Below are 23,471 nucleotides of genomic sequence, written 5' to 3'. Positions count from 1 at the left end.
ATACTAAGCATACGACTTTGACGTAAAAGACATCATTTATTTACATTTTATATTCATTGCATTAACTTTATGCTCATAAGCAGTGGCACATTTTTCATAAATTTTTAAACACTCACTAATATACAAAACAAACCTTTATATCTGTTTTGAATCTGTGTAACCTAAATTACTATGTACAAAAGTGTGCCCTAATCTAATATGTTTTCCTCCTTTCAAATAATCTACATGTCAAAAAAATGAAATAATGTTCAAATAGTGTGTAAATTATTTTCTATCTTTACACATTTTATCTAAAACAGATGGGATTATGATGCGTCTGCGCGGAGTAACAGAAAAGAAAACACCATGGTGGAAGGATTTGTCTGAGCGGCGCTGCGGCTGTATAAAAGCGCATACTCGACGTCATCACCCGCAGTTTCCTCTTTTCCGCATCTGATTTTTGTAAACACTCGAGCGATTCTGCTCTCCGCCGAAATGGCCGTGTGAACTGCAGCCGGTAGACAGCGCCCAAACTCCTCAGTGCATCAGCATAGTGCACTGGTTCCGTACATTTATAGCAAAATGGCGTAAGTATATTTTTGTTGTTGTTTACAAATGTTATGTCGTCTCAGTCAGGCGGATAGAATGTCCCCGGTGTTACCTTATCAAGGTTATCAATGTAATAAAGATTTTTGATGTGTTATAAAAAGTAACATTTTACTATATGTTGGTATAAACTGTTATAGTGGAAATATTACAATTGCATCCGCCTCGCGCCACCGGTCTGTCAGACATTGTAGCATTAGTCGACGATATATGTTAATTTCTATTTTAAAATGTGCCATTTTGTATTTCATTGGTGTAACAAAGGTATTTCTGATCAGGCAGATCACGTTTGAGGCACAATATCATAAGTGAACTCGTTTAGTTGACTTTTCTTTGTCACCTCGTGTTGTTCATAAAATGGCGCACGTTCCTGAAAAGGGAGCGGCGATTCCCTGAAATGGCGGTGTCTTTCCCTAGCGGAATTAAAACAATGTTACATTATAATGCTTTTTTTCTTGAATATGATTGTTTAATCTAATGGCAAACCAGAACTTACAATTGAGACGACATTCAGCGTTTGTTTGTTTAACTGGGATTTAGGTTTTATAAATGGGGTTCATCCAGCTGACTCGAAGTGATAAAGGGTCACGTGGTGGAGGTCCATATATGGGCAGAAATGTAGGGCGTAGAACAATGACGTAAAACCATAATAATAATAATAAGGAATACGTAATTGAATTTGATCTTTTTTAATTACAGCCTTGTTTATATAAGTTTGTGAAATAATGTGGTGTATAATACTATTAATTTTTTATCTTCAGGTCCTTTGAGGCAACTCTCACCTTCGCTGTAACTGACAGCACGAAACTACTTAGATTCCCCCAAGAAGACTCGTTGATTCCACTTGAAATAGACAGCCATGTCTTTGATGAGCTCACGGTTTGGCCCGGACGATATGGAAGTGCTGCTTTGGGACCCATCATCACCGATGGCTGACCCTCTGGAGTCCTTTCTAGACAAAGATGATGAGGTTCTTCCTCTTGAAGGTGCAGAATCACCCCTCTCATCTTTCCCTTCCTCTCCATATACTTCTCTCTCCCCACCCTGCACTCCTCTCTCCCCTCAGAGGGGGCAGAAGGCTGGGCTCGACCCGCTGTCCCTGTCCTGGATCTCTTCAGATGAGCTGTGCCTCGACAAAGATGGCACAGATATTGGCAGAGGTGAGGTGTAGGAACTAATTTCAATGATATACAGTCTATAATATTGAGCTTTTATTCCAGAATAAACATTAAGCACTCGCTCATAATGGTTAATCTTTGATGTTTCCCTTTAGAACATTCGTTCAACGAAATGGATTGGATGACTGAGCGAATTGACTTGAGTGAGTTCGATCTAGACTCCCTCATCGGCTCATATGACTCTGAGGATCCACCGAGTTCGCCCGAAGAACTTATTGCATCTCTGGAGTCCCAGATAGATCTAGACTCCCTGCCCCTACCTTCTGAAGATACTCCTGCACCCTCTCCAATCACCCCTGCTTGTTCACCTCCAGCCTCTGTTCCTGAAATTGATCCACTTACCAACCTCTTAATAACCTTAGATACTCCAGTAACTACTCCTTTCATTCTCTCCACACCCTGTATAACAATAGATTCCTCCACTGTGGTACCTGAAGCCCAGGCCGAGCTTGAAATCAAGTCAGAACCAGCCTCCCCAGTCCCGTCTCCTTCCGTCGATCCACCCGAGTCTCCCACTGACATGCTTGAGCTCGGCTGTGAGGTAGACATCTCTGAAACCCAGAGTCCGCCTCCCATCGAGCTCCGGGTGCCAAAAATAGTCCTTTCCCTGTCTCCAACCCGCATTGTTCTTGTACTTGCTCCCAAAGAGGAGATTAATGGGATGGTTACCCTTCCAGGCAAAGATGAGAAGGTTGTAGAGAATTCCATAAATCCAACTTCCCCTAAACCTCAAACACCCCCATCCTCTCCCCGTTCTCGCTCTTCTAGGGTCAAGCCCTACTCTCCACCTGATTCGAAGCCTACCCAGAATCAGCGGTCAGAATCACCAGCCCTCACAGGAAGAGTGAAGTCAGGCAGCGGCTCGAAGGTGGTAGTGGAGAAGAAGCTGAAGAAAATGGAGCAGAACAAGACGGCAGCCACGCGCTACAGACAAAAGAAGAGGGTGGAGCATGAGGTCCTCCAAACTGAATGTACAGCTCTAGAGGAGAGGAATCGAGAGCTGACGGAGAAAGTGGACTCCATCACAAAGGAGATCCAGTATCTGAAAGAGCTAATGGAAGAAGTCAAGAAAGCTAGAGAGAGCAGAGGTGTGCGGGCATGAAGCTAAGAAAGTTTATGTGGACAGAGAGGCTTGAAGCTGAGAGAAACTGACAGTTTTAGCAAAGCCTAAAGTATAATTGCCAGCATAAGATGATGCCGGGGATGTTAACCCTTCAAGTAGTTTTGTTACTTAGCCAGTTCCTAAGTAGTGACCTTTGTTTTTAACATGTCATATATCAACAAAGCTTGTTTTTTTTAAGCTATTTATTTCCAGTTTGCGTATGTGCAGTATTATATAAAGAAAAACATTTTGTTTCTGTCTGTAATGACGTTTCCAAATAATAATCATATACGCTTAAGTCTTCCTGTTTAAGTCATAATGTATATGTAGAAATGGTGTGGTGTGTACGTAATGAATTGCATATAAAACTATTTTGTCATGATAGATGCCTTTCATTGTTTATCACCCAGGGTAAATTGTTGTTGTTTAATAAACTTGGAAAAACACACATTATTGACTCCCATTTTCAAATTTTTTTTTTGTTTCAATAAGCATATTTGGATTTAATAAACTAAACTTCTGATTTAACTTAATATTTTCTTCCAAAGCAATATTTAAAAATGTTTTTGGTTAAATACAAATGCACATGTGTTAATGTAAAATTATTGTTCTTTATTAATATGAAAATAAGGTGAGAACAATTTAAATCCATCACCTAAGTCAGATTTTAGTCAAGCAATATTTTGTAGCTCAGAACGTTCATTCCCATGGCATATTGCAGGTTGGTGCATAGGCTTTTACTAAACTATAGTAACAATGATCTGTTGAATTCACATACATCAAAGCAAAATACAATGTTGTCATCACAGTTTGAGATTATTGATTATCAGTCATTAAATTCAAAAACCCTGAATAATCAACAGATAAGGAATTCCCCCAAAATCCAGGAGCTATATAATTAAGAATTTCAGGTGTGCAAAAATAGCTATAATACAGTACAACTGCACCTAACCCTAACTGCAAAAAGTACAGTATAATATAGCATATGAATAATGGCAATAGTCATGGAGTGAACTGGTTAGATCTGTTATCAATCATGCATTTTTACAACACTAGCAAATCACCTACATTGATAACATTTTATGCACGTGATGCTGTCAATATTTTAGTTACACTGCAATAAGGTTGTATTTGTTAACATTAGTAAAGGCATTAGCTAACATGAACTAACAATGAGCAATATAGTTTTCAGCATTTATTAATCTTTGTTAATGTTCGTTCTTCTGGCATTAACTAATGTTAACAAATACAACATTTCAGTAAGAGGGTCATTCTATGAAAATGGTGGCTTTCCTGTCCTGGCCTCAACCGCCAGGAAAAACAATTAAAATATATGTTTCAAATTTATTATTAATAAAACATGTAAGACAGTTATATTGCAAACCATTTTTTATATATATTGTAGAACACGGTCAGTACCATGAAATATGGTAACACTAGTGACATCACGATTACACCAGTGACAATCAATAAAACCACTAACTTTTTTATCAGCATAAGGTTTCATAAAAGCCTCAAAAATTATATTAATACAGACTTGTTAGCATTTCATATTGTAAACACATAATAATCGTATGTTTTGTCATTGGTTTCACTTTGTGTCACTGGTGTTACATTGCGTCACTGGTGTTACCGCATGGCATATTGGTTTTCTGGCATCAGAGTTGCCCAGTTTCATAGAATATGGTTTTTGTATCTACTTAACTGTTGCTGCATTCATTAGTAAGCATTTTAAGGATATCATCATAACATTTTGATCACTCAACCTCAATTATTTCTAATGTTACAAAAAAACACAATGGTAGAAATAGAAAAAGGTCACACAATAGAACCTTACGCATGCCTGTTTAAAGTGAATTATTACTTATCAAGACCAATCAAATTTCTTAATATGACATTAACTTTTTCTGTCTTGAATTATGTATGCAAATTAAATAGTCAAATTACAATCTGGGAAGCCTGAATTGTCATCTAAAATATAGGTAACACCAGTGACAAAAAAGCAGAACAGGCATTTTTTTGTAATGTAGTAAAAATATAAAATACATTAAGCTGTCATTTAAGCTGATTTATGATGTTAAGAGGTTAACTATTATCTGACTATAAGTTTTGGTATAAAAAAAAGAATTACATTTTTAAAAAGTTGTCTGTTTAAAAAGCCACCATTTTCATAGAATGACCCAAGAAGTGAATTACTTTAATTTGTGGTCTGTGATTCACAGCGATGGGTTAAAAAAGTGTTTATGATGTCATCAGTAAGTGCTATGTGTTTCTACCATAGATGAAAAACCTAAAAAAAGTGACCATTTTGGTTTGAGAAAAAATGTACGTTGTAGTTCTGTGTATGTAATACTGAGTATTAAAACATACTGGACATACATTAGAGTTAAAAATCTGTGACTTTCCGTTCCTCAAGATGAAATTCAACCAGTCTGGATGGTGCAGAATGAGAATACTGATTGTGTTGGGATCCATAAGTTAAATCGTTTTCCCATTCAGTTATATTGACTTTTTTAGTTCAAACGTGCAGTTACCATGGTCTTATTCATCATTGCAGAATGCATCTTCCACTTGTTTCTTCCTCGTCTAGTTCCTGGTTCACTGCAAAACAAGAACACAATGTTCAGATTTACAGAACTGATCATACTTTATACTTGATCATATCATGAGAGAGTTTGTAAATTGACTGGGATGTGAAATACTCACGCTTGACCGGTAGGAAAGGTTTCTGTCCATTCTCTGCCACCATTTCCTCTATTTTCTGCAATAGTTCAGTCACCTGGGTCTTGTCCTTGCTGGCTTTGGTACAGTCCAGGACATGATAACAGTTCCAACAATGTTTCATAAGTTTCAACAGCTCACCTCCGTCCTGTTGGATATGATCTTCGATTGTTGTGCCATACAGCCAGTCGCCACATGAGAACAGCACCAACGTGTGTTGACATGCTTCCTCGCCGAACATTTCCAAATGGTTCTTGAGGGCCTGCCTCTTTTTGGGAGTTAGGGTGGAAACCACTGGGATGACCAATAAGAGTGCGTGTGGGCCTGGATGGAGAAGTCCTGCCCCTTGTTTGATTTCCTTTTTTATGTCGCTGGGTGTGCGATGGACCGAGAACCAATCCCAGCCTGGTGTATCGACGATCGTAAGGCGCCGACCATCTACGAACGCTTGCCGACGGACAGATACCTCGGTGGGCCGTCCAGGTTCAAACACACGACAGCCCAACAAAACGTTACCTGCGGAGCTCTTACCAGCTCCACGCCAACCAACTAACAGGACCCGTAACTCTGTTAAAAGACAAACGTAGAGCATTGCGCAATGGACTTACATTTATTATTAATATTTTATCACATGGACAAGACCCCACCTCTTGGAGGAGATCTAAACATTGCCTGTGTCCTCTCCACTTCTGTGACTGCATCCTCTTCTCGTTCCCCTTGAATCTCTTCATCTTCAAACATAAGGCTTGGCCTTTCCATTTCAAAGAACCAGCCCTGATTCTCCTGCACCATCTCCTCCACTTTCTGCAGAACCTCGCCAACCTGAGCGCTGCTGTCCAACAAGGTGTTATCCACGGCATGGTACCTGCAGCCACACCTCTCCACCAGCCTCTGTAGTGCTGCCCCTCCATCCACAATAAATTCCTCCACACCACTGTCTTTAGGCAACTGATCTGCACAGGTGAACAAAACCATGGTGTGACGCCATATCCCTGCTCCCAGAGCCCTGACCTGAGCCCACAATCTTTGCCAGTGGTGCTCGGTGAATGGTGCTCCAATAGGAACCACCAACAGCAGAGCGTGGGGTCCAGGAGAGCACTGATCAACGATAGATTGGTGGTTCTCCGAGTCCCTCTCATCAGTGTCTTCGCTTTCCAGTTGCCATCCTGGGGTGTCAATGACCAGCAGTCTCCATTTGAGAATATCTATCCAAGGCTGTTGCTCTGTTAAGGACTGGTCAGATAGACTTTTCTCTTGCCTTAAGATCATACTCTTTGTTGAGGTTTTCCCCGAGCCCTTGAATCCCATCAACAACAGGCGCCGCATGTTTGGACAAGATCCCTCTACATTTGAGAAAGAGAAAGTGATATAGAGGGTGATCAAAACTATGTGCAATATAATACATGCAGACCACGTTCACAACAAATGTGACCTTACACTCCCTCTAGACTGCGGTTGAATATCATTTAAGACAGGATTGCACTAACTAAGTGAAAATTTCATTTCTGCGATCTGATTCTCATGCTGATCCAAGATCAGATGGAATGCTACGTATGTTTAGCTGCCTTTATATGTTGTTTAACTAAAACTTTCCAGCCTGCATTAGAAAGCCCCAGAGACGCAGGAAATGAGTCAGCTGTGGATGTCCGGGATTTGAAATACCAACGAAACGCATTAAAGTTGATATTTAATGTCACTTACCAACATTTAAATCAGAGGAGACTGTAGCCATCTTGTTTGTAGCTGGTCAGCTGTCTCCTCGTTCTTGCCCCTATATTTTGTCCAAGCAGCCAGTTGCCAGTGCTCAACACATGCTCTATTCCCCCTTTCTGTCTCTCCTACTTCCTTGATCTTTCTCTCGTTGATTTTCTCCCAACCCTTCTGTTTTGTTGTTTTTCTTCATGGGATGATACAGACAGCAGGAGAGTGCAAGTGTAACGAAGAGTCAAAGACAAAAGAGGTGGCGTGTGGTTAGAATTGTAAGCGAGTTAAATGGGATGAGTTTGACAGTAAGCAGCCTCCCACAGTTTTTCACTGCAGATTCTTATGGTGATATGGGAGGTGGGACGTGGAGGGGGGTTTGGAGGTGGGAAATGGAGGGGGGGGGGGTTTGGGGGCTCCTACGCTTTTAACGTGTAGTGTTGAGGATAGGGGTGGAGCAAAAGCTGCTGCTAGACCAATGAAAACATGGAAGTGTTTAAATCTTCACCCCCTACCTGATTCTGCAGTATGACTTAAACCTTGCTGCATTAAAACACTAGAGGGAGTGAGAAACACCACACAGATAAGAAAACTTTGTACTGTCATTGTGGCTGCACAGACAAAACTCACATTTTTAAAAATTATACTATTTATTATGTTTTCATAAATTATGCTGATCAAAGAAGATAAAACAAATTGAAACAGAAAAAAGTTGTAGAGTATAAGTATAAAATGTAACGTACTGACGAGTAATAACAATGAAGACACTGGATTTGTACAGCAAATCTCTATTTTTTTGTTTTATTGTACTTCAAAAACTTTGTAGTAAAATATTTTTGATTCTTTATTTTATCTACATGAAGCTGTTGTAGGCCTATAACATTCACACAGCATGCATATAGCATGAGAAAAATAACCTTGCATCTCTATCCATTTTGATTTCACTTAGCATGTTTATTTAATTTAAGTCAATTTACTACATCTCTAACGCCACATAATATTGCGTTTTCATCTTTGCCTACTGTTTCCTGTTTTGTTTTAGTCTTAGCCAAAGCTAAACTGTCGTTACTACGCTGCAGCCACTAGAGGACGTTAACATTGTGCCGTGTGGATCAGAGTTGTGGCTAGAAGGGATACAGCTACGGCAAAATCTCGCCGGATGAGCGCTGTTCATCCTTCCTACCTCCAAACCTAACTCTAAACCCAACATTCCACGGAATTAAGGCAATAACTGCATTATTTTTTAGCCAGAACCGTTGTTTTTATCCTACTACTACTCCCAAATCTAACTCTTACCCAACATATCGCGAGATTTGGCCGTAACTGTATTTTATCTAGGCAGAACTGTGGTTGTGCGCTAAACACTCCTTTCCAGTAGGTGGCGGGAATGCGCATTTTAAGTTGGGCTGCAAACCGCTATTAATCTCCCCAGAAGAAGAAAAACTTTCCTCACATTTCATTGTACGCAGTCGGTGCCTTGTGTGTGCAGTACTGACCCGCCGCAGGCATGGAGGGATCCGGGGACGAGTTCATGAAATACCGCTCACCTCTGGTGTCTCGGTACGCCAGCAAAGAGATGGCTTATAACTTCAGCGACAGGAAAAAATTCACAACATGGCGAAAACTTTGGCTCTATCTCGCCAAAGCTGAGAAGGTCTGGTGGAGTTGATTTCCTTAGTAGATATTATTTAATAAATATGCATTAATTTACATTATTAATAACCCTAGTGTTATGACCTTGAAATGTATGACCTTGAATAATTACAGATCGCCTAAAGTTGCCTAGTTTGAGTCTAAAAATAGTGTGAATGGCAGTGCATATGAGTTGTGGTGCAGTAGTAATGCACATTTAGAGGTATCGGTTTACTGACAACCCACATGGAAGAATACTGTAGTATAAGTATTTACTATTGTAAATGTAGCAAACTTCACCAATACTGTAACAGTGTTTTGAACAGTACCATAGTAAGAATGAAGTACTATATTTATATATACACTATAATATATACAATATACTACTATTTGCTATAGTAAATACTAAAGTATACAGCAGCAATATTTATATAGTATACAGTACAATGGTATGGAAGGGATGCAAACATGCATTTATTTGCATGAACGTTGCATACTACTAATAGTAGTAGCATCATAAATTTGAATGCAGTCATTTGTGATATGGGTCTCATGTCTCTAAGGACGTCTGATAAAGTACCCCTTTAAATACCTAAAATCTCAGCATGCAAAGCCATAAACATTGGATCTCTCGATCTTTGTATGCGACACAGATTGAGCATCACTCAGATGTGTCTCCTGACCCATGAGCAGATGTTTTTCTAATATTAATTAATGAGAGAAGGTTGTAACGCTGTTTCCAGATCAGTGGCCAGATCCAAGACCTAAATCAGTAAATACATATACTTTAAGGCCAATAACTCTAGCACAGGTCAAAGTAGAAGTGATTGTGACCAAACTGTCTCTTAGTTTACATTTTGCATTAACATGCGATCTCAGTGATCCGTTCACGCAGATCCGATCATCCGTATATCAGGACACGGCGCGTTTACATTTGTCACATAAATGTGGCTTCTGTATCTGGATGTGTGATCGGATCCCGTTCGGGGAGACGCGCGCTGGGTGGATAGCTGTCAATCAAAATGGGTACAGCTGTCTTTAGCCACATGATTTAGGGTTTTCGCGCTAACCGCAATCCCGTATTGTACAGTGCTACTGAGAAGCCAACAACAGAGAATAACTAGCAACCCCAACAACCGTGATGTTCACATTTTAAGCGTTATATTTTTTATCTTTAAAAGCCTTATAGCGTCCGCACCGCGGATGAATGTTCTGTTTAACTTTACCTGAACTTGACTTTCACCCGCATGCTTTAAATCAACAACAAAATCCGTGTGAAACATGACCGACTCCACTGTTTTATTCTGCCTTAATAACGGGCTTTTGGCTCTGCCTGAACTTATATGTGTATTTCTATTTTAACCATAAACTGTTGTTAGTTATGTTTCCTGGTAATAATATGATTTAATTAAAAGAGCTAACAATTTACTGTTCATAGTGCGTAAGAAGTAATGTAATTTACAAACACATATAAGTAACCTTGCATAAAACCAACATTGACTAAATGTATTTGGTTAATGTAGTGTTTGTACGTGTTTTAAAGTAACTTAAAATGTGTTAAATGAGACAGAAACAGCCGATTGACCAGAAAGAAGCGCAACATTCACATTGATTTGTCGCCATGGAAACTCAAACATTATAACGACGATCCTGAATTCTGCCATTAAATATTAAATCTCACTATGAATAGTTGTAACATATAACATATACCTGAATAACTTAAATACAGTTAGCAGTGTTAAAATGCTTTGTATATCGATTTATTAAGATACTTTTAAGCGTAGCTTTCATTGCTCCACAAATATGAATTTATGCGTCTCTCACCTGCGCTCCATGACCTAACGTCCTTTATTTTTGACAGCTGTCAGTGAGAGGAGATGATAGTGGGCGGGGTTTTGTATGACGTTGACCTGTGAATCCAGATACGATGGCTGGATTGCGGTTACATTACACTGAGATCCGATCACAATGCGTCCTCGACTACCTCTGCATCAGGACACACAGATCGGATAACATTCCGAACACAAACGCGTTTACACTTGTCTTTTCAATGTGTATGTGGACAACATCCGGATACAGGTCGCATGTTAATGCCAAGTGTAAACGCAGCCATAGAATGGTTATCTGGATAAGAAAGGGATATTATTGATTGTTTAACTTCTGCAATTTGCTGGTTTAGCTGAAATGGGCAGAATTAGATGCTGGTTGTCTTTTGTAGTTGTGTGTGTGTGTGTGTACACAGACCTGTGATCATTTAGCAAAGGCTATTTGATAAGCAAGGGTGAAATGTTATTTGAACACAGCTGTCCAGTCACATGTTGCAGGTCATCTGACTTAAAGCTTAATCTTATTATGAAGACGTGAAGAGAGACAGACATGTCCCTCACACACCATAGTAAGGGAGTTATACTGTACAGAAATATACTGTAATATATTCCCAGAGACACACTAAGGCATAAACAGGAACAGATGAAGGTCTGGGACAGTGTGTGTTTTTAAAATAACCTTGTAAATGTCAGTGTAAGAGGAGAGTGTCTCTTGAGGCCTTTAGTCTTCCAGTTTCTGTAGCTAAAGATGAAGCAAAATTGTGTGTATATAATTCGGCCTGTAGTACATTTTAAGCACTAATGTACATTACTGTGTGTGTATACTTGAGCAACTATAATATTTATAATGGAGCACACATATGTTCCTTATTCAGTTAACAAAACAGATAAATACTACATAAAATAGGCACATTAACTATTGAAGTTAACAATATAGTCCCAATATTTCTATTGTTGCTATACGTAGCTATCTAAATGGGCATTTTGGGTTATAACTGTTATTCTATTATGTATACACAGGAACCCTGTACTATTGACCAATCAGCATCCGTTTATTTTTCTTTCACCCACCTCTGCAGGATTTGGGTCTGCCTATAACCGAAGCCCAGGTGAACGAGATGGAGTCTCACCTGGATGACATTGACTTTGTTGTGGCTGCTGAAGAGGAGCGAAAGTTGCGGCATGATGTCATGGCTCATGTGCACACGTTCGCCAAGTGCTGCCCCACTGCTGCTCCCATAATTCACCTGGGCGCCACTTCCTGTTATGTTGGAGACAATACTGTAAGAGGAACCATACAATTAAAATCGCCCTGCTTTAAAACGTGTCAATGGTTGTGAGTTTTAACTGATTCTGTTCTTTATTTTCAGGATCTTATAATGCTGCGTGACGGATTTGATATTCTCCTGCCAAAGGTTTGTATGTATAATATTTAAAGTTTTAAATAAAGGCACTGCTGCTGTTCAGAGACATTAAACTCTTGATTTATTTTTCGTAGCTGGCTCGTGTGATTGACAGGTTGGCGGACTTTGCGGAGAAAAATGCTGACCTACCGACTTTGGGTTTCACTCACTTTCAGTGAGTATCTGTTTATCTCAGGGTACCAGAACACACCAACACACGGGTTGTGAATTGTCACTGGTCTCACTATTAGAGTCAATTATTGATTATTATGTCATCGATTAAATTCTATCTGATATCTCGATACGTCATGATGCATTAAAGCATTGCCTTTTCAATTTTTTTATATTACTGCATCTGTAAGTCTGTCTCCCTCACACTTTTACTGTTGCGGCTCTTTCTTGTCAAAGCCCCACATTAAAACTTTACTCCAGAGGTGCACGCTTCATTGATGAGGTGTGTATCGCTTTGAGATCCAATGTGGCATCTGTATTGTTTCGATTGAGTGCCTCACATCTCAAAGAACTTTCAACAGCGTTCCAAGTTAAAAAATATTAAATGCTTTTCATCCCTTTCATTCACTTATGTGTTTTGCCTCTCTTTTGTTCTCATGCCTCCTCTCTTAGGCCTGCTCAGCTGACTACGGTCGGGAAGCGTGCGTGTCTCTGGCTGCAGGATCTGGTCATGGACATGCGTAACCTACAGCGTGCTCGAGATGACCTGCGTTTTCGGGGGGTCAAAGGAACCACGGGCACTCAGGCCAGTTTCCTACAGCTCTTCCAAGAGGATCACGATAAGGTGAACATGATGATCATGAGAGTGCCCCTACTGATGATAAAATGTAGCTGAACAGTTGGCTAAAGGAATAGTTCACCCCAAAAGTAAAATTCTGTCATTTCAATCTTTTTGACAGGTTAAACACTATTAAAATGTCATTATATTATTCTCCTATATTGTACAAAATTTCTCCAAAAAGCACATGCATTCATTATTAAAATAATCCAGAAGACTTCAGGGGGTTAATACATTTCTTCTAACGTGAAAGAAACGTCTATAAATACATTCAAATGTGGCGGCACGTCTATAATTTAAAATCTCTTTTTTTTGCATTTCGATGCAAAACATGCATATGGCCAGTGGCGGCTGGTCAATGGAGGGCGCTAGGGTGCCACCCTTCCTGGGCAGTAATTTAAATATATAAATTTATATGATGTGACATGATAGAAAAATGTCTATGGAAAATATATATTTTTCCCATATGTCCCTGAACATTTCAAGTTCAGCTGTTCAGCTGAGTCTTTGTAGACATTAGCCAATTGCTATTTCAATAAATAAACACATTTAAAAAGTGTATGTTTAAGTGCTATTATTGGGACCATAGTGCTTTGATTAACCTAGAAAATGTGAAAAAGATCAACCCAGTAACTTGGTTTTGGTAAACCATTATCTGCAAGCATGTGAAAAAAATAGGTTATTGAAATTTGGCTCCCCTTGTGATGTCAGAAGGGGATAATACCACCCCTTAATCTGCACTATCCAACCACCACGCTGCCATTTTGTGCAGAGCTTTGCATTTTAAAGGACACACCCAAAAACGGCACATTTTTGCTCGCCCCTACAAAGTGCCAGTTTCAACATGCTATAATAAATTATCTATATGGTATTTTGAGCTAAAACTTCACGTATGTACTCTGGGGTCAACAAAGATTTATTTTACATCTTAATAAAGTCTTGTGAAATTTCCCCTTAAGATACGAAATACAAATTTGCCAATCATCTTTGCCAATCAATTTTTTCAATATTTTCTTACTCCGTTTTGAGAGGAACTTTTTTTTGGGGGGGGGGAACTATTCCTTTAATTTGAAAAAGTATCACTTTATCACTTTTATCCCAAACATTGTTTTGTTGTTGCACTGACCACCAATAAGATTTAGTTTGAATTGATTAAACTGATTAGTTTTAACTCTGTATTTTTTCTCAGGTGGAAGAGTTGGATAGAAAGATCACAGAGATGGCTGGATTTAAAAAGTATGCTCTTATAATTTCTTACAATAAACTGCTAAAAAAGTGACCTCATTTGTAATTAAATAGTACTTAACCAGAGACCAGGCTAACTGTGTATATGTTGTATGTGTGCCTAAAATCTGTTTACCCTTTGTTTTAGATCGTATTTGGTGACCGGTCAGACATACACTCGTAAGGTGGATATCGACTCGCTCAGTGTGCTGGCCAGCCTGGGAGCTACAGTACACAAGGTCAGACACAAGTCTGTAAACACTTAGGCAAATAAAAGTTGCCATTTTATTGACTAACGGTGTCATAGCAGATGGTTTTAGTTAAACACATATTGCAGTTTTCCCATGCTGATGTTGTTTTTGTTATATTTTGCTGTAGATTTGCACTGATATCCGTCTCTTAGCTAATCTGAAAGAGATCGAGGAGCCATTTGAAAAAGAGCAGATTGGTGAGTGCTTGTGCAAAATTGTATAATAATGAAACAATAATTCAGAAGGCCTCCTATAACTTAATGTTTTTTTTTTAAATGTGTCACACTGTTATATGATTAACTTCATGTTTGCTTTCTCTCTCTCTCCCTCTTTAGGCTCCAGTGCAATGCCGTATAAGAGGAATCCCATGAGGGCTGAACGCTGCTGTAGTCTCGCTCGCCACCTGATGGCGCTGGTGTCAGATCCCTTGCATACATTATCTGTGCAGTGGCTTGAAAGAACCTTGGACGACAGCGCTAACCGGTACACACTTCATTGCACAATTACAATTATTGTCTGCTTTACCTATCTGAACATACAATTATGTACAAAAAGCTAAATATCATTGGAACATTTTCAGATCAAGCTAGGAAGGTTTTGCTCAAAACATTTTTAAGAGCTGTCGTTGAAGCGAAAGACACATAAATAAGAAGAACAATAGACATCGATTAGAATAAAGAATATATAGATTTGTTGATAATATAATTTGTTACAAAACGTATGTTTAAATGGCACTGTATTAATGTAAAAATCTCTTATCCGGTTTCTCTATGTGTGTTTGCAGGAGAATCTCTCTACCCGAGTCCTTCCTCACTGCTGACATCATCCTCAGCACCCTGCAGAACATCACTGAAGGACTGGTGGTCTATCCTAAGGTCTGTAAAAAAATCAAGATTTACAGCTTTTATTTAACATGTAAAAAAATGTCTTCATCTTACAGAATTGTTCAATAAGGCTCAGCAGGTCTGTTGTTTCTCTCTATTTGTAGGTGATTGAGAGGCATATTCGTCATGAGCTGCCCTTCATGGCCACTGAAAACATCATCATGGCCATGGTGAAAGCTGGAGGAAACAGACAGGTTAGATAAACTAGTGATTGCTGCATGAAATCTGCTGGCTGTTATCAAAATGAGCAATAAGGAACCAGGAAAGCAACCACACAAGTAGTTCATTATATGTCATGTCTTCTTAAGGAATATGAGAGCTTATATAATTGCAGGTGCATTTAGTGTGCACAATTTTTTATTTTTGTTTTCTGCTTATTTCAAATGGTTATATTTTTAATTTTTCCATGTTTAACTGCTATAATTTGCTCCCCAGTGCTTCTATCAACCCAGAAAATGTGAAAAAGATCAACCAAGTAACTTAGTTTTGGTAAACCATTCTCTGCAAGCATGTGAAAAAATAGGTAATTGAAATTTGGCCCCCGTTGTGATGTAAGAAGGGGATAATATCGCCCCTTAATCTGCACTATTCAATCACGGCACTGCTGTTTAGTGCAGAGATCAGCTCATTTGCATTTAAAAGGACACACCCAAAAACTGCAAATGTTTGCTCACACCTACAAAAGTGGCAATTTTAACATGCTATAATAAATTATCAATATGGTATTTTGAGCTAGAACTTCACATGTTTACTCTGGGGACACAAAAGATTTCAGCTATATAAGGTTTTCAGCTATATAACACATTTTTTTACACAGATTATTATATTGTTATGGCCTGTAACATCTTGCAATCAATGACAAAGAGTGGCAAATAATTAAAACAATTAAAAATATAACCATTGAGTAAAAAACGACTTTGAACACCAAATGCACCTACAATTATATAATTATCCAAGTTAGGTTTTTATGACATGGAACAAACATAATTTTAATTATTTTTTATGTAGTATTGCAGTGTTTATTATAAAAAAAATGATCTGTGTAAGTCATTATTTTAGTTTTAAATGGCGATCATTCTCTGATGACGTCAGCTAGATGGCTTGGGCGGGACCATCTGTTATCTCCACCCCTCCAACTGTCAGTCTGATGCCAGTTACATTTCTGAATTTCTATATTCAATCAAAGCACGGTGGAAACACAAGCCACACCCACTATTTTTCTTCCGTAATATTCTGTTTCACTTGGAAATACATAAGGACTCGGAAGTAAAGTCGATTGCGACTTTCGGTTCACGGGGACTTTTAAGTCATCACTTTCATTATATGTAAAATCTTCCATAAATATATTTAGATATTTATTCTTCCATAAATAACTATCATTGTCTTTGACATAAGAAAGGCACATGGGTTACAATTGTGACTAAAGTGAATAAATCCTAATCAAGTTGGGTGAACTAGTTTTTCAATTTATTTCTGATTGGTAGAGAAATATTCCATGGGTGTTAATTATTTTTCTGTAAAACGCACACCTAACCTGTCAAATGTCTTAAAAAAAACACCAGAGCTATGTTTGTAACTGTGTTATAAGCGGAATAATTGAATCCGTTCCTTTGAATTATTTGAAAATAATGCACACCAAAATTGTGTAGTTTTTTTTTTAACATTGACTGATACAGTTTTGTCTTCTCTGTGCTATACACACAGGACTGTCACGAAAAGATCCGAGTGCTTTCCCAGCAGGCTGCAGCTGTGGTCAAACAAGAAGGGGGAGATAATGACCTGCTGGCTCGGGTTCAAGCTGATCCATATTTCACCCCCATACTTGGTCAGCTAGATGCCCTTTTGGACCCCAAAACCTTCATCGGCCGAGCCCCACAACAGGTACATGAATATGGATAGACCCAATAGTTCTCTCTCTCATTATTATATAATCATACCTTACAATTAGGGATGGGTCAACTAGTCAATTAGATGTTTTTAATTTAATTAATCGTCATTTATTTAATTTAACTTTCTTTTTCTTTTTAGGTTGCAAGATTTTTGTCTGAGGAAGTCAAACCTGTTTTAGAGCCATACAAAAGTAAAATGGATGTAAAGATTGAACTAGAATTATGAGACATGAACAAAGACTGTACGACTGACACATCAACGCTGTATGACAATGAATAAATGTTTTGCTGATCATCTTTTCTATGCTCCTATAGTTATCTTAAAGCGCAAACAGTATTATGTGACACATACACAATTATGTGATAATAACAAAGGTCTCTAGGTTTCCATGGCAGTTAATAACTTTATTGACTGCTATTAAATTAATGAGGGAGAAGGGCAACAGATTATGCACTTATTTATAGGTGTATGGTCATACCCATGCATCACTGTGGTACTGTACATCATGAGCAAGTAGTCATAGTGCATCATTTTACAGAAGTTCACTGTACTGTTGTAAATGTCCCAAGGCAGAAGAGTGTATTTTCACTGGGCTGGGTTGAAATTTATGGCACCCTAAATGGCTCGTGTGGTTGTGGAAACTTTTGTCATAAAGTCATAAATCAATGGCACTGGCACAAAGTCCACAGGCACACGTGGTTTGAAGCGAGCAACAGTAAGCTACCGTATTAACCTGAAAAACATCATTTTGTACCTGTAATAATGCTTTTCATATTCCCTTTGAATTTGTGAAATTAAAACAATGGAAAATAAACTATTGTTAGTGTTCAATTTGAAAAACTTTGTTTATTTCATTTAACAATAAACAACAAAAGAAATTGACGATATTGTTTATTACTAATATTACTAATTGGTTGAGCAGCCAAATCGAATTTTAAGGTGTTGTGTTTTTTTTTTCTGTATGGTTATATGGTTGCTGCTGTCACTTAAGTATCTTATTTATATCTGGTTTGACCCAAAACGGGTGATTTTTTTTTTTTTTTTACCCAACAAGGTGCTGGAAACGTCCAGGTTAACAGCATCATCATTCTTTTGTTGTTTGTGGCTGCACAGTAATGTGTGGTCTTCTGCTGTGGTCCACCTAAAAACAAGTTTGATGTTTTTTTATTTAGAAAGGCTTTTCTGCATATTACCATTGTATGGGGTTCATGTGCCTATTTTAAATCAACTCCTCTTGTAAGATGGAGTCCTCAATCTTGCTCTGGAAGATCTGTCGTCTTGCAAGGTTAAGATCCAACCGTAATAAAGCAAAAAAAATGTAGGTGTGTGTTATAATTTGAAACCAAAATATATCCTGTTTAAATAATGCAGGTCTGTGTAATATAAGCATTATGGTAACAGAATCTTGGGAAACCTGTGAGTACGCACACACTTATGTATACATGTACAAGCAACGCTACACGTGTAAGAAGGTAAGTTTATAGAGGTTCGCCTCTGACTGTACATACAGACCGTCTTTCATTTTTCTGCTTCACAACGTATCTTTATTAAAAGGTTAAAAGGTTAGATTCTTCTTTCTCATGTTACAGTGCTTTCAATGAACTCTATCAAATGTTATAAAAGCTTTTGGGCTGCTATTCATTTTTTAGATAGTGTTACAAAGATGTCTGGCCAAGATTCAGACAATATTTACAACTGTCAGGATGCCAGCTCACCTCAATGGTTAAGTTTGTCAGTATTTAGACAAAACAATTGTTTTTACTTTCTTTTGTCCTGATGTGTTTTGTGAATCTAATAGTACTATTTGAATGTTTTTTATTTGGGCATGCATTATGTGGGCATGTTTTTGTTTTGTTTGGCAAGATATTTAAGCTGTTTGTTCCTTTTATTTTTAATAACATTCGGACAGCTTTCTTTGACTGCGAGTTCTGAGTTTGAAGCTGTAATACAGGTATAGGATATCAGTCTATATCTACTGTCTAATATCAGTTTTAGGCTTTATAGCTTAACCCTTATGGAAATTAACCACGGTTTTACTACAGTTTGAACCAAACAACCTGGTTACCACAAAATAACCATGGACACTGTATTTAAACCATGGTTTGCCAATGGTAATCAATACACCAAAAAATATGGTTAATTTCATAAGCTCGTGTTCTTAATACCACAGCATTTAAAGTTTTGCCATTTGAAAATCTGGCATATGGTTACCTTGAATATATATATATTTTTTAATAGTAAGTTTTATATTATTAATATTTAATATTATAAACCATTAATACCACTGTAGGAAGTGTTTGGAGAAAAACATACTTTGAACATACCGAATCAGTGATAAGGTACTAAAGTGGGTGAGGTTGTTCTCATACCTGTCTGTTTATCTAGGTTTCATTGATTCTGTGAGACATAATTGATTGATACAAATTTCCACATTGTTTTCTGCTTGGTCATTTGCAGATTATATACAAAGTTCACTTTACAGTACAGTATGTAAGTTGCTATTCTAGAAGCTTGTAACATGGTGTATCTACAGGTGATCTGACAGGTCCATTATGTGGGCATGGGCATTGCTACCTGTTACCCTGGCAGTGTTTGGGACTATTGGCCTTTGGGTTGTGTGAGTCTTTCTTTTTCTATGTCTTTTCCTTTTTTCTGTATATATTTTTGTAAATATCTCAACTCTCTATCTCTGTGATTATTTGTGTGGCAGATATGGCATAGCTGTGTCCAATAACACAGTAAATATAACGGAAGAATTTCCTTACATCAGGTATGTACTTCCCATACAGGAAAAAAATTATTTATCTGGCCAAAAACATATTTTAAATATATGCTAAATACATTTTGTAGAAGGTAATGCTCAACTGAATATATTTTTAAATGTGAAAATATATATAGTTTTAACCTTCATCAACATATATTTCAATATGCAAGCAAATACATTTCTACTTTTACATCCCATATGGCAAAAATGTATTCTTTGCCAAAATATATTTTAAATATATGCTAAATACAAGTTAATTTTATAAAGTATATTTGAAGTTGAAAAATATTTCATTTGAACCTTTTAACAAAAACAAAGCTTTTCTTCCAATGCAACGTGAATATATTTCCTTGGATTTAAATATATAGAAGGCTAAATATATTTTTTAATGAATTAAAATTTTCTTTTTTAAATATATTTCAAATTGGCCCAAAAATATTGTGAAAAATATATTTTTGTAACATATTTTAAAATATATTTCAGCAAATATATTTTTTGGCCATTTTTTGTATGTTATGAAATATATTTCAAAATATATTTTATTGATGTATGGGTTTATTTACTAGTTTTAAAACAATTCACTGTTTTATCAAATGTGTATGATTAAAGTTAAAGGCAGGGTGCATGATTTTTGAAAAACACTTTGGAAAAGGGAGTCAGGCCAAGTACCAAACACACTTGTAGCCAATCAGCAGTAAGGGGTGTGTCTACTAACCGACATCTTTGCCTGGGTTACGTATGTCTGGGGCGGGTCTATTAAAAGAAGGTCCAGATTCTATTTGAGTAGTGGCGTGTTTGTTTAGGTGATTTCAATTGTCAACATTGGCTTTCAGAGATCATGCACCCCGCCTTTAATTGTGTAGACAAATGATAATTGTGACAACATATTGTTTTCCTTTATTAGAAAACTAAAATTTTATTTTAAATAAAAGCCCATAATAGAAAATAGAATAAGAAAGTCCACAAAAGAAAAAAAATACAAGTAATTGGTATTATTTTCTTTAGCACATGTGGCTCATACAACCCCCAAAGTTGTCTGTTTTCTCAAATCTGCAACATATGCTGCATGTTAGGTGAGTCATTTTCTCATTTATATGGACACAATTTGTTGGATATTGTAAATGATCCTTGTCTCACATGCACTCTTTCTATAGCTCTGTGGATCATCTCAATTAGATTTCAACAGATACGGGATTTTGGCTCTGCATCCCGAACAAACACAGCAGGTCTGGTGATTGGCTTCATCTCCAGCATTGGTATTTCTATTCTTGGGAACTTCCAGGTATACATCCACACTTCACTTTTTTACTGTTTGTGGTAATTTTATACTTTATTTATACGTAATTTGCTGATGTCTTCACTCAGCCATCAGTACTTCTGGGAGTTCATCTGCTGGGGGCAGCCTTGGCCTTCTTCCTGGGTTTGGTTTACTTCTGGATCCAGACATGGCTTACCTACAGTGCCCAGCCGTCACATGACCGGCGATGGGTGGGCCCAGTACGCATCATTCTCTGCAGCATGTGCACATGTTTGGTCATCTGCAGTATCCTCCAATTGAGATAGTTTAGTTCAACTGTGCAAAAAGATGTTTTTGCCAATGCATTTTCAATAATAGCTTTCTAAGTTACTTAATGGTTGAATACTTTTCTTAACGTACTGTTTTTTTCAGTGGTCGTTCTGCATATCACAGGATATCGCTCTGAGGCCGCCATATGCGAATGGGCTCTGGTTATGTGCTTCTTTGCACTTTTTGGGGTCTTTGCGGCTGAATTCAGACACATTGATCTCCATAAGTTGACCGTACAGAAGGAGGGAATGAAAAAAGCTAACGAGGGAAATAGTGTGTGGACACTGCAGGAAAGTCAATGAAAAGTGGCCATTTTTTTTAGATGTGGACAATGGTGGCTGTTGGAATCAAACACACACAAACTGCAAAGAACCAACCATATGGTTAAGGACCACAAAAAACAATGTTTACGGTTTCTACTATCACTTAGAACTTTTACAAAGTAAATTATATGTTGCATAACTTATTCATTAACACATTATTGCCAAAAGTGTACAGGGTAGCATCTATTTCAGTAATACCTTCAGCAATACCTCAGACTTGCTGTCTTGGGCTTTTTTATAGCAGTAAGAAGTTTCTGTCTTGTTTACATATTGTAGTTTTCGAAGTATTGCGATTTTATTTGTCAGAAGATCATCATAACGCTGTTTCTGAATGTAAATAAACCTTTACATCAAAAATCTGCAGTTATAATGAACTTTACAATAAAGAGAAAGAGTAAGAAATGAAAGCAATACCCTTAAAGATCCCTGCTAAAAAACAGCATATACCAATATGCTGATAACCACCAGCTAAACCAGCACCAAACCAGCTTGGGAATTATGCTGGTGGTCTCCAGGAAGCCAGCAACAAAACAAAACATACGCTGGTCTTGTTGGTATGCTATTTTTTCCCATAGACATTAAAATAAAGGTTTTTCCAGCTGTTCTAAATTCACTGTAAACCACAGCTTCACATGGTTTATTACTTTTAAGCGTTTATTTCCATTTATAACACGGGGCTGTTGAATGCTTTATTCTGATTGGTTGAGAAATGTTGTCATAAGGGGAATAATTTATCTGGTCCTTTGAATTATTACAAAATAATGCACACCCAAGGTGGTATGCGGCATGACTCCGTAATAATTCAATATACCGTCGGCCGTCGTCAATTATTTCTTACATATCTGACAAGGTTAAAAAACATATGAACAAAAGTGTATTCATATTTATAAAAAATTACAATGAGGTTATATTGTTTAACATAGTGCACTGTTAAGTGTTGGCAAAAATATTCTTCCGCCAAGTAGTTCTTTAAAAAAATACAGGCGAAGTGGCGCATTAATATGTAGCGCGGTTGCAGGTGTGTTGTGGAATTTGCACGCGACTAGTCAACGTGTTACACACCGGAACTATCCGTTTTATAATAATACAGTTTCTTGAGGAAATAGTCATTCAATTATATAGCTGGGCTATTTTCGGCTGAGCCAGACACGCAAATATGTGGAAATTTTGTTATGCGGTTGCTACGGTGAGTGATTTGAAAGCGTGGTGCTTGTTCTTCTAATTAGTAATTAATTCTCTGATATGTGCGGCTCTGTCCTTCAGCATTATTATTCCGTTTTATTGTCCATTAGGCATAATACTTCAGAAAAGGTAACAGCACTTACTTTTTTAGGAGCCTGATATAAAGTATCATCCATGTACATGTTGAAACAAGTTACGCGCCAAAATTGTAATCCTAGAGATGCTTTCTTTCTATATTGTATGTACATGACGTCAACACCAGAGGGAGCTCTGGGCCCATGGGTTATTGCCTAAGTTTGAAGGACTCGCTTGCATTTGATCTCACAACTAAGACAGGTGTATTAAGTTGGTGTGTTGATAAAGTTGTTAGAAAAAGCCACATAATAAATAAAAATGCTCATATGTAATGGGCAGCAATGTTGGTGTGGATAGGCTAACTAATTCAAGC

At 37.6% G+C, this 23,471-nt stretch overlaps 4 protein-coding genes across 4 annotated transcripts; 3 read left to right on the top strand and 1 right to left on the bottom strand.

The window, feature by feature from the left end:
* Nucleotides 1–404: 404 nt before the first annotated feature.
* On the top strand, nucleotides 405–3,313 carry atf4b (activating transcription factor 4b). The gene is made up of 3 exons (XM_065277841.2): nucleotides 405–566; nucleotides 1,347–1,745; nucleotides 1,859–3,313. Exons 2-3 carry the CDS (start codon nucleotides 1,445–1,447, stop codon nucleotides 2,863–2,865), a joined length of 1,308 nt encoding a protein of 435 aa, XP_065133913.2. The 5' UTR covers nucleotides 405–566; nucleotides 1,347–1,444; the 3' UTR covers nucleotides 2,866–3,313.
* Nucleotides 3,167–7,645, bottom strand: LOC135768573 (GTPase IMAP family member 8). Its single transcript, XM_065277840.2, has 4 exons — nucleotides 7,288–7,645; nucleotides 6,234–6,929; nucleotides 5,572–6,153; nucleotides 3,167–5,466 (listed from the first exon to the last, which is right to left on the bottom strand). Exons 1-4 carry the CDS (start codon nucleotides 7,316–7,318, stop codon nucleotides 5,414–5,416), a joined length of 1,362 nt encoding a protein of 453 aa, XP_065133912.2. The 5' UTR covers nucleotides 7,319–7,645; the 3' UTR covers nucleotides 3,167–5,413.
* Nucleotides 7,646–8,722: 1,077 nt separating this feature from the next.
* On the top strand, nucleotides 8,723–18,001 carry adsl (adenylosuccinate lyase). The gene is made up of 13 exons (XM_065277842.2): nucleotides 8,723–8,941; nucleotides 11,825–12,028; nucleotides 12,116–12,160; nucleotides 12,244–12,323; nucleotides 12,773–12,944; nucleotides 14,128–14,174; nucleotides 14,311–14,401; nucleotides 14,541–14,610; nucleotides 14,749–14,896; nucleotides 15,198–15,288; nucleotides 15,402–15,491; nucleotides 17,002–17,178; nucleotides 17,326–18,001. The coding sequence occupies exons 1-13, from the start codon at nucleotides 8,795–8,797 to the stop codon at nucleotides 17,410–17,412; spliced, it is 1,449 nt and encodes a 482-aa protein (XP_065133914.1). The 5' UTR covers nucleotides 8,723–8,794; the 3' UTR covers nucleotides 17,413–18,001.
* A 150-nt stretch (nucleotides 18,002–18,151) lies between these two features.
* On the top strand, nucleotides 18,152–22,567 carry tmem150b (transmembrane protein 150B). Its single transcript, XM_065252804.2, has 7 exons — nucleotides 18,152–18,659; nucleotides 19,721–19,804; nucleotides 19,898–19,957; nucleotides 20,957–21,024; nucleotides 21,106–21,233; nucleotides 21,317–21,494; nucleotides 21,621–22,567. Exons 2-7 carry the CDS (start codon nucleotides 19,740–19,742, stop codon nucleotides 21,818–21,820), a joined length of 699 nt encoding a protein of 232 aa, XP_065108876.1. The 5' UTR covers nucleotides 18,152–18,659; nucleotides 19,721–19,739; the 3' UTR covers nucleotides 21,821–22,567.
* The last annotated feature ends 904 nt before the right edge of the window (nucleotides 22,568–23,471 follow it).

The sequence above is a fragment of the Paramisgurnus dabryanus genome, chromosome 3 (assembly GCF_030506205.2).
Source record: "Paramisgurnus dabryanus chromosome 3, PD_genome_1.1, whole genome shotgun sequence".
NCBI classification, from domain to species: domain Eukaryota; kingdom Metazoa; phylum Chordata; class Actinopteri; order Cypriniformes; family Cobitidae; genus Paramisgurnus; species Paramisgurnus dabryanus.
The sequence above is the reverse complement of the archived record's forward strand: the minus strand, read 5'-3'. Positions and strand labels throughout refer to the sequence as shown.

Bases quoted from the DNA above. Each gene is read 5' to 3' on its own strand.
- LOC135768573 (XM_065277840.2), bottom strand. From the start codon at position 7,318: ATGGCTACAGTCTCCTCTGATTTAAATGTTG. The intron at 6,154-6,233 runs GTGGGGTCTTGT...GTCTTTTAACAG, and splicing joins GTTTAGATCTCCTCCAAGAG to AGTTACGGGTCCTGTTAGTT. The intron at 5,467-5,571 runs GTGAGTATTTCA...CTTGTTTTGCAG, and splicing joins ACCTTTCCTACCGGTCAAGC to TGAACCAGGAACTAGACGAG.
- adsl (XM_065277842.2), top strand. From the start codon at position 8,795: ATGGAGGGATCCGGGGACGAGTTCATGAAATACCGCTCACCTCTGGTG. The intron at 14,175-14,310 runs GTATGCTCTTAT...CCTTTGTTTTAG, and splicing joins GAGATGGCTGGATTTAAAAA to ATCGTATTTGGTGACCGGTC. The intron at 15,289-15,401 runs GTCTGTAAAAAA...CTCTATTTGTAG, and splicing joins GACTGGTGGTCTATCCTAAG to GTGATTGAGAGGCATATTCG.
- tmem150b (XM_065252804.2), top strand. From the start codon at position 19,740: ATGTGGGCATGGGCATTGCTACCTGTTACCCTGGCAGTGTTTGGGACT. The intron at 19,805-19,897 runs GTGAGTCTTTCT...TTTGTGTGGCAG, and splicing joins ACTATTGGCCTTTGGGTTGT to ATATGGCATAGCTGTGTCCA. The intron at 21,495-21,620 runs GTATCCTCCAAT...TGTTTTTTTCAG, and splicing joins CACATGTTTGGTCATCTGCA to TGGTCGTTCTGCATATCACA.
- atf4b (XM_065277841.2), top strand. From the start codon at position 1,445: ATGTCTTTGATGAGCTCACGGTTTGGCCCGGACGATATGGAAGTGCTG. The intron at 1,746-1,858 runs GTGAGGTGTAGG...GTTTCCCTTTAG, and splicing joins TGGCACAGATATTGGCAGAG to AACATTCGTTCAACGAAATG.